The sequence below is a fragment of the Macaca nemestrina genome, chromosome 18, assembly GCF_043159975.1.
Source record: "Macaca nemestrina isolate mMacNem1 chromosome 18, mMacNem.hap1, whole genome shotgun sequence".
Taxonomy (NCBI): Eukaryota; Metazoa; Chordata; class Mammalia; order Primates; family Cercopithecidae; genus Macaca; species Macaca nemestrina.
Genome location: NC_092142.1, coordinates 20,935,085 through 20,952,460, shown reverse-complemented (window position 1 = coordinate 20,952,460; position 17,376 = coordinate 20,935,085). Strand labels below are relative to the sequence as shown.

Below are 17,376 nucleotides of genomic sequence, written 5' to 3'. Positions count from 1 at the left end.
AAGCCACTTGGTTTGTGGAATTTCTTAAGGAAATCCTAGGAATTATATATAATTAATAATGATATATAACTATCATGATAATGATAAAAGTTATCATAATAATAAAATGATAAAAGTTAATAATAATAACTCTGGAATTATATATAAGTAATAATGATGGTTACCTGTTATTCAGAGGATGAGAGGATGTGGGGAAGGTGGGAGGAAGAGTTTTCACTGTAAAGCTTTTTTTTTTTTTTTTTTTTGAGATGGAGTCTCGTTCTGTTGCCCAGGCTGGAGTGCAGTGGTGTGATCTCTGTTCACTGCAACCTCTGTCTCCCAGATTCAAGTGAGTCTCCTGCCTCAGCCTCCCGAGTAGCTGGGATTACAGGCACATACCACCACACTTGGCTAATTTGTTATATTTTTGGTAGAGACAGGGTTTCACCATGTTGGGTAGACTAGTCTTGAACTCCTGACCTGAGGTGGTCCACCCACCTCCGCCTCCCGAGTACTGGGATTACAGGTTTACAGGTGTGAGCCACTGTACCCAGTCTAAGCTTTTTATATACATTAAAAAAAAAAAAAAACTGTTTTGGTTGGGCATGGTGGCTCAGGCCTATAGTCCAAGCTACTCCAGAGGCTGAGGCAGGAGGATCACTTGAACCCAGGAGGTCAAGGCTGCAGTGAGCTACAGTCATGCCACTGCACTCCAACTTGGGTGACAGAGTGAGACTCTGTCTCTAAAATAAATAAATAGTCTGGTGTGGTGGCTCATGCCTATAATCCTAGCATTTTGGGAGGCCAAGGTGAGCAGATCACCTGAGGTCAGGAGTTCGAGACCAGTCTGGCCAACATGGTAAAACTTTGTCTCTACTAAAAATACAAAAATTAGCTGGATGCGGTGGCAGGCACCTATGATCCCAGCTACTCGGGAGGCTGAGGCAGGAGAATTGCTTGAACCTGGGAAGTGGAGGTTGCACTGAGCCGAGATTGTGCCACTGCACTCCAGCCTGGGCAACAAAGCAAGACTCTGTCTCAAAAAAACAAAAATAAAACAATAAATAAATAAGTTTTTAATCACATGAATGTAATTACCAATTCAAAAAGCTAAATAAATAAAGGACTTTGGAGTATCTTTCCACCCTTGAGTCTGAGATCCATCCACCCGCTGGGCCACAGCCAAACCCGTCGAGGAGAGCTGATGCCCTGCAGCCCCATTGAGCCGAGGCCACCTGTCCATGCGCAGCTTTGGCCCACGTGATGGGGAGGATGGGAACAGATATACTGGGAGGATGTGACCACCAAGGGCCTCTCAACTTCTCCTGGAAAATGATCACATTCCCTGGGCCTTGCCAGATCCCGTTCATTCAGTCCTTTCCTCCCTCTGCTCACGGACCAGGGACAGAAGAAGCAGCAGACCCCTACACAATTTCCCTGCACGTCCACACCCTGCTGCTTCAGCTCCAGTTCTGCCTCAGCTCCTGCACCTCTAGCTACACGGGTGCACCTTGTCCTTCACCTCTGGGCCTAAGCACATGCTGTTCCTTCTATCTGAGCTGCTCACCTCCCCCACTTGGCCTGGCTCACTCCCTTTGGGCCTTCAGGTCTAAAGCAGATATCACCCCAACTTTTTTGTTTTTTCGAGATAGGATCTCACTCTGTTGCCCAGGCTGGAGTGCAGTAGTGCGATCTCCGCTCACTACAACCTCCGTCTCCCAGGTTCAAGAGATTCTCCCACCTCAGCCTCCCGAGTAGGTGGGATTACAGGTGCGTGCCACTCCATCCGGCTAATTTTTGTATTTTTTGGTAGAGGCGGGGTTTCACCGTGTTGGCCAGGCTGGTCTCGATCTCCTGGCCTCATGTGATCCACCCACCTCGGCCTCCCAAAGTGCTGAGATTACAGGTGTAAGCCACCGCTCTGGCCTAAGGTAGGTATCCCTTATATCAGTTCATTCCACGAATCTGTACCGAGCATCTACTCAGTGCCAGGCCCCAGTCACTAGACATACATGCAGAACTGATGAGCAGGAAGCCTGCACCAACCCCTCCAGGCCCCAGTTACAGCCCTTCCTCACGTGTTTCCACTGGTGTCTTCTGCTTCCCCCATCACACTATGTTGTTATTGCCAGGAAACGTGACTCACCTTCCCCTTCCTCTCCAAAGACAGAGATCAATTCTGCCAGTTTCAACTAACTTGGAGGGGCCTGCCCCCAAACCAGTGCTTGGGACATTTTTGTGGCATGTATACACCTCAGGATAGAAGGCAGGTGAATGCATGGCTTCCAGGATGGGAGGCAGGTGAACAACAGGGTGACCAAGTCCCACCCCCACCTGCAGCTGGGTCCCCGCCACCTGCTCACCTTCAGAGAGACGTCAGCTAGGATGTGATGGGGCAGCTGCGAGTACATGAGTCCCAGGCCCACGATGGCCTCCAGCTCGCCCAGGTCGGCCGCGTGCTCCAGGTGGAAGACAGCCGACTCCCGGTCCCACTCCTCGCCCTTCTCGCAGAAGCGCCCACCCTCGTGGTAGCGCACCATGGCCAGATGGACCTGCCACACAGACTACAGTGTCGGCCTGGCTGTTTGGCAGGCCGAAGCCGCACCCAAGACCGCCCAGCCAGCCTGCAGGAGGAAGTGATTAGCGGAGGAGAGGCTGGAGCCGGGGGGCTCCAGGTTAGTGCAGACAGGGCTCCAAAATGGGCATCGCCGATACCTTCCCCAAAATGGACTTCCCGATTTTCTTTTCGAGGTCCAGAGCATTAAGCCTTTGCACTTCCAGGGCCACGGCCGAAGCCCTCGGCAGGTGGAGGCGGGAGGAGTTGAGGAGATTCCACTTCTCTACACAGACCTGAAGGGAAAGAACCGGCCAGAGAAGCGAGGGGCTGGGGGTGGACGCAGTATGACAGCTGTCAGCAGCCCCTACTACACAGGAGCCTGGCTAGAGGGAGAGCGAACCCTCGTGATGTCAAAGTTTATTGGCCATATATGGCTCCAATTTTTTTTTTTTTTTTTTTTTTTGAGACAGAGTCTCACTCTGTCGCCCAGGCTGGAGTGCAATGGCACAATCTTGGCTCACTGCAACCTCCACCTCCCAGGTTCAAGCGATTCTTCTGCCTCAGCTTCCCGAGTAGCTGGGACGACAGGTGCACGCCACCATGCCTGGCTAATACGGTTTCAATTTTAATCATCCAAATTCCATCAGCTCATGCGTTGAAGAGCTAGTGGAACAGATTTCAGCAGCTCAAGGAAGCGTTTCCCCGTCATTTACCAATCTGGATTTGGTTGGGGGGGGTTTGACCCTAAACCACCCCTCTTTGCCAGCTCCTCATGTAAGGCACCAGAAGATTCCCACTTCAGACCTTCCAGCAAATCCCCTTGCTTTCCTCTGCAAGTCACCACAACGACATGAGCAACATCAGCAAGGTGCTTTAGGAAATGGGTTTAAAAAACACATCATTTCTCCTGGCCAAAGATGCCCCATCCAAAGGCCCTTGCAGGATACAGCCAAGCAGCTATGTGTGTGCACGTGTGCATGCTAAACATCTTGCAATGCACAGGGCAGCCCCCTCAACAAGGAACGATTCAGCCCAAAATGCCAATAGTGCCTCACTTGAGCAACCCTGTTCCATACTTAACAGAGAAGATCCTAATCTGGCTACAAAATGCCACAGGGTAAATAATCAGTGTTCTTGGAGATGCCAGAGTCATGCCTGTGGTGGAGGTCAGGGAAGGCTCCCGGACGAAGGGCCCTGGGGTCCAGGCTTGGACAGCAGGTAGGATTTGAAGAGAGATAACAGAGGGGGATAAAGGACCTTGCAGGTAGGAGAGACTTGCCTTAGCAAAGGCTCCAAAGGTGGGCGGTTCAAAGTGTGTGAGGGAATCACTTAGAGGGGTGGGTGGGGCACAGGGCTGGTCTTTCCCAGATGTGCTGATGCTTGTTAGACATACAAGCAAGGGTAACCTAGGGAAAGTTGCTTAAGAGCCCGGTTTTCTCATACATAAAACGGGGATGAGAGTAACATTAGCCTGTCTTTCTGGGTGATTGCAAGAAGGAAATTGATTACCGCAAAGTGCCTTCATGGCAGGCACTTAAGACAGGAGCCTTAGCTGTTGCGATTTCCCCTCCAGGATGGGGCTGTCCTGTTCTTCTCTAATCCTCCCCACAAATCCCCCAGCATCCTGTCCTGCAGAGGTTCAAAGAGCATTTGCCCAGGAGATTTGCTGCTTTGCAAAATCTTCCTTTAGCACATGTGCCAGACAGATGCGCAGGCAGCAGAGAAATGAGACAGAAGAAACAGCAACAGAGACTGGAGGAGGCAGGGAAGCGGCGGTGACAAGGGTGCCTTGGGGCGCATTACCCGTCCGCAGCTGCCCAGGCTGTCTTCGTCAGACTCGTACTTCCGGTTACCGTTTGAGTGGCCCTGAACGGAGGAAGAAATTACAGTGATCCAAAGCGCAAGGCTTCTTCCCAGGAACCTCTCCTGAGAGCTGGTCCAGCCCTCCTCCCTGGAACCAGCCTGGCCCTCGCAGGTGACCCTTATCTCAGAAAATTGGCCCTATGTTCCCAGGTGACACTGGAACCCTTCTCTGCCAAGCAGAATGAATGCTGGGTCACAGGCAGGGATGACATGCTGGTGCAGCCACAGCCTCACTGTCCCCCTCCCTGTGTGAGCAGGTGGAACTGACTTGATGGCGCAGGATCCCAGCACAAAGCCACTAGGGTAACGGGCTCCCGTCCTACTGCATGTTTAGTTTATATTTTAATTTAGACATGGGCCTTGCTCTGTTGCCCAGGCAGGAGTGCAGTGGTGCAATCAAAGCTCACTGCTGCCTCAAACTCCCCAGGTTCAAGCAGTCCTCTCACAGTGCCTTCCCAAAGTGCTAGAATTGCAGGTGTGAGTCACCAGGCCCAGGTGTTTTGCGTTTTCGCGATTTTTTTTGTTTTGTTTTTGTTTTTGCTTTTTCCAGACAAAGTCTCACTCTGCGGTTCAGGCTGGAGTGCAGTGGCATGACCTTGGCTCCCTGCAACCTCCGCCTCCCAGGCTCAAGTGATTCTCATGCCTCAGCCTCCCGAGTAGCTGGGACTAGAGGAGTACACCACTTCACCCAGCTAATTTTTGAGTTGAGACGAGGTTTCACCATGTTGGCCAGGCTGCTCTCGAACTTCTGGCCTCAAGTGATCTGCCTGCCTCGGTCTCCCAAAGTGCTGGGATTACAGGCATGAGCCACCACACCCAGCCAGCATGTTCTTTATTCACAATCATAAAGCTGAGATTAGAGGTGTCCCAGCAAGACAGGCCTTGATGTGCACGCTCCATTTCAGCACAGGGTAACGCCTCTAAATGGCAGATACTGTCTGAGGCCGCCCTCACCAGGATGCTGCTGGGAGGCTGCCCAAGAAAACTGACCTCCAAGACCCTCCTCCCCGGGGCCTCACAGGATCCTGCCAATGAGTGGGTCTAGCTATTACCCAGGATCCTCTCTGCTCAGCAGCCTCCCACTTCACCATAAGATTTGTCAGCCATCATTAGCTTTATATCTAAGCCTCCACACTCACCCCATTACTGGTCCACATGATCCTGTTTTATCTTCTCCTTTGCATTCATCTTTATCTGACATACTCTTTTATTTTATTTTTATTTTATTTTTGAGACAGAGTCTCACTGTGTCACCCAGGCTGGAGTGCAGTGGCACGATCTTGGCTCACTGCAACCTCCGTCTTCTGGGTTAAAGCAATTCTCCTGCCTCAGCTTCCTGAGTAGCTGGGATTACAGGCATGCACCACCATGCCAGGCTAATTTTTGTATTGTTAGTACAGACGGGGTTTTGCCATGTTGGCCAGGCTGGTTGGTCTCGAACTCCTGATGTCAGGTGATCCACCCACCTTGGCCTCCCAAAGTGTTGGGATTACAGCCATGAGCCACCTTGCCCAGCCTGAAATACTCTTTATTAATTTACTTGTTATCTTCTCAGGACCTACTCATATTCCCCCTTCAGGAAGGGGAGTTTTCATTTTCCTGGAGGATAAATGAGGCAACAGGTGACACCGGTCTCATTTCCTGGGGGTTCCTTACATGTTCTCGGGGCTCAGGGTCATCCAGCTCACCCCGCTTCTCACTGGGGTATCCACTGTCCCCACTATTCTCAGAGTCCTGTGGAGAGAAGATGGCTTTAGGGTCCTAGTGGTCCCCTGAGTGCCTGGCAATGGTTACAACATCTGGACACCCCAACCGTTGGCTTTCTCCCCTCTGTCCCATTACCTAACACCCTGCTCCTGCTGTCCCTTGCCGACTGGGTGACAAGGGAGCAGTATAAGGTAACAGTAAGGACCTTGGGATCTACAGTCAGATGACCTGGGCTCAAATCCTGGCTTTCTTTCTTGCCAGCTGAGACCTTGGGTCGTTGTTTTAACTTCTCTGAGCATCAATGTCTTTAGTTATGGGATTCATTATAGTCCCTACATCAAAGGGCTGTGTGGATGAAACGCATTGTTACATTCTGAGAATGTGGATCACAGGAAGTGCTTTAGTGAGTGACTCACCCATTTCACAGGCAGAAAAACAAAGGCTATGACCCACGGACAAAAATATAGCATTGGGAACAATATTTACCACAAATAAGCCCTCAACCAAAACCACACAGGTCACCTGTGCATATTTACTTATTTTTTTGAGATGGAGTCTCGCTCCGTCACCTAGCCTGGAGTGCAGTGGCACGATCTCAGCTCACTGCAACTTCCACTTCTTGGGTTCAAGTGATTGTCCTGTCTTAACCACCTGAGTAGCTGGGACTACAGGCGTCTGCCACCATGCCCGGCTAATTTTCATAGTTTTAGTACAGACGGGGATTCACCATATTGGCCAGGCTGGTCTCGAACTCCTGAACTTGTGATCCGCCTGCCTTGGCCTCCCAAAGTACTGGGATTACAGGCGTGAGCCACCACGCCTGGCCCACTTGGGCAATTTTTTTTTTATTTTTTTGAGACGGAGTCTCGCTCTGTCGCCCAGGCTGGAGTGCAGTAGAGTGATCTTGGCTCACTGCAACCTCCGCCTCCCGGGTTCATGCCATTCTTCTGCCTCAGCCTCCAGAGTAGCTGGGACTACAGGTGCCCGCCACCACACCCGGCTAACTTTTTATATTTTTAGTAGAGACGGGGTTTCAGGGTTTCATTGTGTTAGCCAGGATGGTCTCCATCTCCTGACCTCATGATCCGCCTGCCTCGGCCTCCCAAAGTGCTGGGCATATTTTTTATTCTCCCAGGTCTGAGTTCTGTTCTGAAAGGGAATCTGGTATACTTTAGAATCTCTAAAACTTCAGCCATGTACCTACCAACACTGAATTATAGCCCTCTCTGCATGTCACCTGCACGATTAGTAACAGAATATTTTTATTTCCTTCTTTATTCTTATAAGAAGTTTTTCTTTTGTGTGTGTTGGGGAGTGGGGAGTGGGGCAGGGTCTCGCTCTGTTGCCCAGGCTGGAGTGCAGTGGCGGGATCTCGGCTCATTGCAACCTCCACCTCCCAGGTTCAAGCAATTCTCTTGCCTCAGCCTCCCAAGTAGCTGGGATTACAGGCACATGCCACCATGCCTGGCTAATTTTTATATTTTTGTGTAGAGATGAGGTTTCATCATGTTGGCCAGGCTGGTCTCAAACTCCTAGCCTCAAGTGATCTGCCCGCCTCAGCCTCCCATAGTGCTGGGATTACAGGTATGAGCCACCGCACCCAGCTTCTACTAAGAAGTATTTCTTTTTTTTTGAGACTGAGTCTCGCTCTGTTGCCCAGGTTGGAGTGCAGTGGTGCGATCTCTGCTCACGGCAACCTCCGCCTCCTGGTTTCAAGAAATTCTCCTGCCTCAGCCTCCTGAGTAGCTGGGATTACAGGCGCCTGCCTGTAGTACCCGGTTAATTTTTGTATTTTTAGTAGAGACAGGGTTTTGTCATATTGGTCAGGTTGGTCTTCAAATTCCTGTCTCAAGTGATCCACCCGCCTCGGCCTCCCAAAGTGCTGGGATTACAGGCGTGAGCCACTGTGCTCAGCCTCTACTAAAAAGTATTTTTTTTTTTTTTTTTTTTTTTTTTGAGACAGAGTCTTGCTCTGTCGCCCAGGCTGGAGTGCAGTGGCCGGATCTCAGCTCACTGCAAGCTCCACCTCCCGGGTTCACGCCATTCTCCTGCCTCAGCCTCCCGAGTAGCTGGGACTACAGGCGCCCACAACCGCGCCCGGCTAATTTTTTGTATTTTTAGTCGAGACGGGGTTTCACTGTGGTCTCGATCTCCTGACCTTGTGATCCGCCCGCCTCGGCCTCCCAAAGTGCTGGGATTACAGGCGTGAGCCACCGCGCCCGGCCGTATTTTTTTTTTTAAGACAAGATCTCACTCTGTCACCCAGGCTGGAGTGCAGTGGTGTGATGATGGCTTACTGCAGCCTCTGCCTCCCAGGTTCAAGAGATCCTCCTACCTCAGCCTCCTGAGTAGCTGGGACTACAGGTAAGTGCCACCATGCCTGGCTAATTTTTGTATTTTTTTGTAGAGATGGGGGTCTTGTCATATTGCCCAGGCTAGTTTCAAACTCTTGGGCTCAAGTGATCTGCCCACCTTGGTCTCCCAACCTACTGGGATTATAGGCATGAGCTACCATGCCTGGCCAATTTTACTAAGAAATATTTCAAACACACACACAAGCATAGAGAGTATTATAATTTGCCATAATATACATTTGTGAGAATGCAAATAAGATGCCTTCAGTTTCTTACCACCAAGTCAACCCAAAGCTGCAGGAAATGTTCTGTTTATCTAACGGGAGAGCTAGGTGTGAAGAGCTAGAACACGTGACTTACTGTGCTATGTGTTACACAGCTAAGATCCAGTATGGGGGCTCTATAGGACAACCAACACATGTGGGGTCAAACCAAACCTGGGGCTGAGCCTGGCATTTACTACAAGATTGCATTGTTGCTGACTGGGAGTCCCTCTTCCCTAACCATCTCTGGGAACTGCAAGGGACCCACCTTTTCTCAGAGGAAAGCTCAGCCTTGGGCCGGAGGCTGACATTCATCTGCATCCTCCCTAATTCCCCCATCCTATGCCTTCCTGGCAGTGCCTGGGCTGGGCTGCCCACCTCCAAAGCTGAAGATTCACACTGGGAGTGAATCCACTTCTCCTACCCCTGCCGGGGTCTGAAGCCTGCAGCCTCCCTCCCTTCACACTCACCCGGTGGTTGTCTAGATGATCATGGTCTCTGGATGCCATGTTATCGAGGTCACTGAACACTGGCCAATCTGGGCAAGGAGAAACAGACATCATGTCCTGGTTCCACTACTGGAACATGCATTAAGACCAACCCATGGCCTAGGGCAGCCCATACCTGCCACCAAGCCATTTTTTTTTTAAGCTTTAAAGAAAGGCACAAAAAAGGAGAATGTTATCAGCACCTGGAGGTTAAAGTTCTTCCTTGAGAACTTATTCTAAGTCTACTGTTTGCCAGCTGCGTGATTCTGGCCAAGTGGTGCCACCTATGTGTGTCCTCAGGGTTGTCACAATGCAATTATCCTTGTAATGTGTTTTTCAGCATATGTGCCTGGCCACCACTTGGTCCTCAGTAAGATGCAGTTGTGAAGGAAGAAAAGACATTTGAATATTTGGGGCTCAAGAAGTGGGCCTCAGACAGCTTCAAAACCAACCATCTCCAGCTGGGGGTGGTGCCTTATGCCTGTAATCCCAGAACTTTGGGAGGCCAAGGCAGGTGGATCACCTGAGGTCAGGAGTTTGAGACCAGTCTGGCCAACATAGTGAAACCCCATCTCTACTAAAAATACAAAAATTAGCTGGGTGTGGTGGCACACCTGTAGTCCCAGCTACTCGGGAGGCTGAGGCAGGAGAATCGTTCAAACTCAGGAGGTGGAGGTTGCAGTGAGCCAAGATCATGCCACCACATTCCAGCCTGGGTGACAGAGCGACACTCTGTCTCAAAAACAAAAAACAAAAACAAAAAAACACCAACCATCTCCTGGGGGTTCCCTATCTCTGTCTCCTGTCCTCTACAGCCAAATCTGTCTGCCTGTTTTTATAACAGGCACTGTTTGTAAGAACAGTGTTTACATTTTTAAATGGATGACAAAAATTAAATTTCACCATCTATAGAGTTTTACCGCAACACAGCCACGTCCACCCATTTAAGTATTTTTTTATGGTAGCTTTCATGCTCCAAATACAGAGACTGAATGAGCTGCAAAGCTTAAAATATTTACTCTCTGGCCTTTCAAAAAAGTCTGTTGACTCCTGTTCCAGACTATTCTGAAGATCTTCCAGTGGAAACATGTAAAGGGCTTCTTTAATGTTTGATACTAAAATCTTTCTCTCTTCCAAAGGTATCAAAATGAGAAAAATTTAAAAACTAAATAATAAAATCTTGCTCTCCTGCTCTGAGCCTGCTTCCGCTTACACTTTCCCTGAATACATGACTTCCATCTCTTCAGGCCAACACCCTGGGGTCAGTCTTGCCTCTATCCTTTCCTACAAACTCTCATCTGAATCATCAGCAAACTCCATTCTTTCAGCATCAGAAATAACGATCCTGTTTTTCTCCTTTTACCCATTAATATCACGTTCATAGCTTTTCTAACATTGAACAATCCTCAGATTCCTGTGAAATCCCTATTTAACTGTGACAGGTGAACCTTTTAACATAGTACTATTTTTATTTGTTAATATCTATTTAGATTTTTTAAAAATCTATTTAGATTTTGTTGTTATTCTCTCTATATACACAAAAATTTTAAATAAGGTTGGGATATAATTTCCTTTTTTGGTATATCAAATTTATTGTATGAGTTTTGCTGGTTTCATAAAACACACTGATAAAAGTTACTTTGTTTCCTACAATAGGGGTTGTTTTTATAGCATTTGGAAGATCTGTTTTGGAAGTTCACTCAATGAAACTCACCTATAAAATCACTGGGGCCATGAACCTTTTTGATTAGCATGTCTGATTTTTCTAACATAAATGAAAGCCGGTTTAGTTCTGCTCTACCTGTCCCCTCCAATCACAGTGACTAAGGACCGAACCGTCACTCACGGAGGTGGTCTAGCTTCTGGCTGTGTGGTGTGGCTGAAGATGGGGAAGAAGGGAGAGAGTCGAAGGTCACATCGCTCATGTTCTCATCTCCAGAGTTCTCTGAAAGGGGACGGAGCAGGGGTGGCCGGCTCCCAGAGAGGGTCCTTACTCGGGGGCTCCCACATTTTTCCTCTGTTCCTCTCAAGATGGTCTTGGCTGATTGCTGGGGACATTAACAGGGATACTCATGTCACGCACACACCCTCTGGGAAATAAAGGGCTCTTCCTGTTGTTCCTTCTAGCCCTGAAACCCCTTCACCCACAGCTCCTAAACATGCCTGTTTAGTAGCTGATACATTGTCTTAAAAAATAAAAAAGCAGTAGGGGATTAAACCTAAGGCCAAGAAAGGGCATCTGGAACAGAGGCTCAGAGGACCTGCCAGCATCCCCTAAAGCACTGACCACATTCCACAGCCCAGAGCTGGAGAAAGCATCCCACTCTATGTCCAGCATCCCAAGCTGGTCTTTGCAGCATTCTCTTATCTCTGGTCCAAGTAGCAATGGGAGGGACGGGAGTTATCTTGGTGAGGTGCCTGGAGAGCCAGGTCTAAGACTCGTTCAGTCATTTGTCAATACATCACACAAACACACACACACACCACACACCTTCTCACTATCTCCACGTGCCTGTTCCCTTCACTCTGGTAAAAAAAAAAAAATGGGCCCAACCTAAGCAGATACCAGCTGCTCTACTGTAAGGACACTCAGGAGGACTTTGTGCACCGAGCTGGAGAGGACGGGCTGGGGCATGGGTGGGACAGATGCTTCCAGCCTGGTATTCGTCAGTTAAGCACTGCTTGACCTGGCTGTCACCACACAGGGGAGCAGGGCTTGCTTTGCGGGTAGCAGAAGGGCCTGCCAGGCCAAGCAGGGTCATACTGGGCACCCACCAGCAGCTTGGTGTTCTGATTCACCGCGTCCCTCTCCCGGGGCGAGAGGTCAAAGGGAGCAAGGCCCATGCTCTCGCAAATCCGGTTGCAGGCATGAGAGTAGAAGAAGAGCGCCATCCCACGGACACCTGTGGACAGAGCGGGGGTGTCTGGAGTGTTGCTTTGCTCTGTGACGGGGGACAGGCAGTGGTGGGCCTCATACACATGGCTAGGGCAGGTATAAAACGTGCCCAGCTGGGAGGCATCAGCCATCCAGGTTCCCATCTTCATGATCTTGAAAAAGCGCATACAATGTCTCAGCCTGTTTCCTGGGCTGTACAAAGAGCTCAGAGGTTTTAGCAGGGAGCGTGGTTTCTGCGGAAACAGTCCGGCTTTCCCCACCTACCTAGGTTGCCGTCTCCAAAGTCAGTGCCCGTCTCTGTGTGGATCTGTGGGTCAGTGTAGAGATCCCCAACTCCCTGGATGTCCACCACTATCAGCTGATGGCCGGAACGCTCAAACGTGAAGTGACTGAAGGCCTACGGGGCACAGGAAGGAAAATGAGATGTCAAGAGACAGGCTGAAGGCTGTGCAGGCACTGGCCACGCCTCTGCCCATGCTGAGGGGCTTTCTCTGCAAGAAGTTATATGGAGGAAAAGACAAAGGAAAAAGGCCTCTTCAGTTGGGCAGGGACCTTGTTTTTTTTTTTTTTTTTTTGTTGAGACAGAGTCTCCCTGTGTCGCCCAGACTGGAGTGCAGTGGCCGGATCTCAGCTCACTGCAAGCTCCGCCTCCCGGGTTCACGCCATTCTCCTGCATCAGCCTCCCAAGTAGCTGGGACTACAGGCGTCCGCCACCTCGCCCGGCTAGTTTTTGTATTTTTTAGTAGAGACGGGGTTTCACCGTGTTAGCCAGGATGGTCTCGATCTCCTGACCTTGTGATCCGCCCGTCTCGGCCTCCCAAAGTGCTGGGATTACAGGCGTGAGCCACCGCGCCCGGCTGGGCAGGGACCTTGAGCTGCAGGTCCTGTGGCCATCTTAGGTGACAGAAGCTATCAGGGGGTGACGGGCGTCTCGTTACAGTCGCCTTCTGAATGTTCCAAGAGGCTTCTCTGGGAGTGAGACTCCAAGCCCACAGGGACCTTCCTCTTTAGGGGCTGAGCCTGGCCAGGATCTCACCCCAAGGGCTGTGGTGGGCAGAGGGTGGTGGTGAGCCCGGGCCTCACCTGCGGCGTCAGGCGGATGTTGTCATCACGGACAAAGCCAGAGTTGGAATTGTACTTGATGTACTTGCCCTCGATGTAGTGCTCCAGGTGGAAGAGGGGCTTGCCCGGTCTGTCCCTCAGCTCGATGATGCACATCTGCATGATGTCCACCTGGTGGGATGGGGAGTGGGCTCAGGTGGGAGGGCCCAGGCGCACCTCCTCTGAGAAACGGCAAGGGGAGGGCTGAGAGGCTCAGATCTTGGCTCCATCACTTACTAGCTCTCTATTGCCAGAGCTCCTGGAGATGCCCAGACTCTAATCTCTTTTCCTTTCATTTTTTTTAAATTAAAAAAAATATATTTTTAGGCTAGGCACGGTGGCTTACATCTGTAATCCCAGCACTTTGGGAAGCCGAGGCAGGTGAATCACTTGAGGTTAGGAGTTCGAGAACAGCCTGGTCAACATGGTGAAATCCTGCCTCTACTAAAAATACAAAAATTAAGGCTGGGTGTGGTGGCTCACACCTGTAATCCCAGCACTTTGGGAGGCTGAGGTGGGTGGATCACCTGAGGCCAGGAGTTCGAGACCAACCATGGCCAACACGGTGAAACCCTGTCTCTACCAAAAATACAAAATTAGCCAGGCATTGTGGCACATGCCTGTAATCCCAACTACTCGGGAGGCTGAGGCAGGAGGATTGCTTGAACCTGGGAGGTGGAGGTTGCAGTAAGTCAAGATTGCACCACTGTACTCCAGTCCTGGGCAAAAGAGCAAAACTTCGTCTCAAAAATAAATAAATAAATAAATAAAATAAAAATTAAAAAACTAGCTGGGCGTGCTTGCATATGCCTGTAATCCTAGCTACTCAGGGTGTTGAGGCAAGAGAATCACTTTAACCCAGGAGGCGGAAGTTACAGTGAGCCAAGATCACGTCACTGCACTCCAGCCTGGGTGACAGAGTGAGACTCTGCCGGGAAAAAAAAAAAAAATTTATTTTAGAGACAGGGTCTCACTGTGTCGCCCAGGCTGGAGTGCAGTGTCATAATCATGGCTCATTACACCCTCGAACTTCTGGGCTCAAGTGATCCTCCCACCTCAGCCTCCCAAGAAGCTAGGACTACAGGTGTGTGTCACTACACGTGGCTCATATCTAAATTTTTTTTTATAGAGACGAGGTCTCACTATGCTGCCTAGGCTGGTCTTGAACTGGCCTCAAGCAATCCTCTTGCCTTCCAGCATCCTCCCAGAGTATTAGGATCACAAGCTGCAGCCATTGTGCTCAGCTCTGTTTTCCTTTGAGTTTTAAAAGGGTACACAGCCACCCACTAGAGACGATATTGCTAAGCTTCCCTTGCAGCTAAGTGTGGCCACATGACTGTGCCCGGCCAATGGGAAGTGAGCATTGTGATGATGTAACTCCAGTCTGCCCTGTAAGGTGGACTCTGCTTGGGAGCCAGAACTGATTATGTGGTCCATGGCAAACCCCTGAGGGGATAGCAGAGAAAAAGACCAAAGGAACCAGGTCTCTAGATGGCTTCAAGGAGATGAGGCACCAGCCTACCCCAAGCCACCCACCAATGCAAGACCTCCACACAAGTGAAAAAGAAACCATTTCGTGTCTGCACATATTTTGGGTCTGTTTGCTAAGCAACTTAGACTATGCCTTACTGTAATACTGTGAATTTGGGCACATTTCTGAATTTCACCTTTATGTGCCTCAGTTTCCTTACCTGCATAAACAGGGTCTCAGACTCAGTCTGTAAATTAAAGTTATTGATGCAAAAAGGAGCCAGGCAATGTTTGCTTTTATTTTTTATTTTATTGAGACAGAGTTTCACTCTGTTGCCCAGGCTAGAGTGCAGTAGCACAATCTTGGCTCACTGCAACTTCTGCCTCCTGGGTTCCTCTGTCTCAGCCTCTCGAGTAGCTGGGACTACAGGCACCCGCCACCATGCCTGGCTAATTTTCGTATTTTTAGTAAAGACGAGTTTTACCATGTTGGCCAGGCTGGTCTTGAACTCCTGACCTCAAGTGATCCACCCCCCTGGGCCTCCCAAAGTACTGAGATTATAGGTGTGAGCCACTGTGCCTGGCCACTCATTTTATTTTTATCAGGAGCTACAATTCTAGAGAAATATAAACCAACCTCTAAAAAGCAGAAATATAAACCAACCTCTAAACAGTATTCTCCCTGCAATGGGAAATTATAGGGAACTTTGACATTCCTCGCTGAATTTTTTTTTTTTTTTTTTTTTTTTTTTTTTTTTTTTACAAAGTCTATGTTTAATTTTGTACACAGAAGAAAATGTATAAATAGTGCATATGGTTTGTAAAGTGGAGTAGGGACTCTAGCTTGCACCTCTTGCCCTGTTACACAAGGATTCATCCTTGGTCTCCATGTCCCCCTCAATGCCACTTCCTGGGAGGATTAGGTCCAGGTTTCCCAAGGAAAAGACCATCCACGGAGAGTGGGTCACCAGGCATGCAGACAACAGCTGCAGAGGCCGAAGGGGTCCTGATCTGAGAGGTGAGAACTTGCCCCAAATGAGGACTCAGTTGGTTCTGAGAACCGGCCTGAGGGGAAGGCAGGGAGGGGCAGTTCTCAGAACGTTCTGCCCCAAAGGCTGGTTCCATCCCTACGAGGAAACTTACAGCAGGGCCACCTGCTTGGCCAGAGGGCTCCCTGGGCGAGGGGCAGTGGCACAGCCATGGTGTACAGCCAGGACCTCCTCAAACAACCACGTCCTTCTCCCTCCCTTAAGTCAACCACATTATTATTACTACTACTACTACTACTACTACTACTACTACTACTACTACTACTATTTGGGGATGGAGTCTTGCTCTGTCACTACTACTACTACTACTACTACTACTATTTGGGGATGGAGTCTTGCTCTGTCACCCAGGCTGGAGTGCAGCTGCTACTACTACTACTACTACTACTACTACTACTACTACTACTATTTGGGGATGGAGTCTTGCTCTGTCACCCAGGCTGGAGTGCAGTTACTACTACTACTACTACTACTACTACTACTACTACTACTACTATTTGGGGATGGAGTCTTGCTCTGTCACCCAGGCTGGAGTGCAGTGGCCCAATCTCGGCTCACTGCAGCCTCTGCCTCTCATGTTCAAGTGATTCTCCTGCCTCAGCCTCCCAAGTAGCTAGGATTACAGGCATGCACCACCACGCCTGGCTAATTTTGTATTTTTAATAAGAGATGGGGGTTTCACCATGTTGGCCAGGCTAGTCTCAAACTCCTGACCTCAGGTGAGCCGCCCATCTCAGCCTCCCAAAGTGCTGGGATTACAGGCATGAGCCACTGTGCCCAGCCTACCACATTATTATTTACTGGACACCTAGGCGCTAGGAGACAGCAGTGAACAACATAAAATCTCTGCCTTTAGGTGAGAGAAGCACCTAAAGTATTAACTAAATGAATGGCACACTAACTGCTCCAAAGAACAGAAAAAAAAACACCCCAGAATGATGTGGCAGAGGTGACTGGGGTAGAGGGACCGCTTCTCAGGGTGGTCTGAGATGGGCTGGCTGAGGTGACACAGGATCTGAGACCTGAACTACAAGGAGCTAGACATGCAAGCATCACGGTGACACGAGATGCCAGCCAAGCCCACAGCCAGGGCCAAGGTTTTGGGGCAGGAACAAGCTTGTGGAGGAAGAGAAAGGAGGCCAGGCTGGAGGGCTGCGAATTGCAGAGGAAGCTAGAGCCCCCCAAGGTGGGGACTGTGGCTTCTTGCGCCTGTCCCAAGTATGCTTCATCAAGGGCCCTGCAAACAGCAGGTGCTCAATAAATCCTGCACACCCAGGAGACTGTGCCTTATACGTAGGAGATGCTCAAGCTGTGGGAGATCTGAGCTATGGGCTCATGCAGGGCAGAGGCATGGATCCTTCCTCAAATGCCCAAAGGCAACAGGGAATTCTGCTTGGCCTCAGTCACTCATCACCCTAGGGACTCAAATGAAGGTGCCAACCTAGCAGGGGGTTGAAAAGCCTGCATTTGAGCCCTGGCTCCAGCTCTGCCTGGTTGGGCAAGTCATTTAGCCTCTTTGAGCCCGGGGTCCCCAAAGAGCGGACATAGTATCCAATCTGACACGGTTTGGCTGTGTCCCCACCCAAAGCTCATCTTGAATTGTAGCTCCCATAATTCCCTGGTGTTGTGGGAGGGACCTGGTAGGAGAT

The 17,376-nt window shown here is 49.8% G+C and overlaps 1 protein-coding gene across 3 annotated transcripts in view; it reads right to left on the bottom strand.

Annotated features, from left to right (window-relative positions):
- Positions 1-17,376, bottom strand: part of LOC105485054 (eukaryotic elongation factor 2 kinase) — an 89,547-nt gene that overhangs the window by 20,731 nt on the left and 51,440 nt on the right. For 2 of the 3 annotated variants that reach the window (XR_011616343.1, XM_071084228.1), the window contains exons 7-15: positions 13,191-13,340; positions 12,372-12,504; positions 11,987-12,114; positions 11,058-11,259; positions 9,194-9,261; positions 6,056-6,133; positions 4,340-4,402; positions 2,695-2,829; positions 2,343-2,531 (exon numbers count right to left, since the gene is read on the bottom strand). Coding sequence is in view for 2 of the 3 variants with exons in the window: in XM_071084228.1 (XP_070940329.1) it covers positions 2,343-2,531; positions 2,695-2,829; positions 4,340-4,402; positions 6,056-6,133; positions 9,194-9,261; positions 11,058-11,259; positions 11,987-12,114; positions 12,372-12,504; positions 13,191-13,340 (1,146 nt within the window). In the remaining variant the exon portion in view is untranslated. The remainder of the gene's footprint in view (positions 1-2,342; positions 2,532-2,694; positions 2,830-4,339; positions 4,403-6,055; positions 6,134-9,193; positions 9,262-11,057; positions 11,260-11,986; positions 12,115-12,371; positions 12,505-13,190; positions 13,341-17,376) is intronic. The other variant, XM_071084229.1, reaches the window with a different exon arrangement.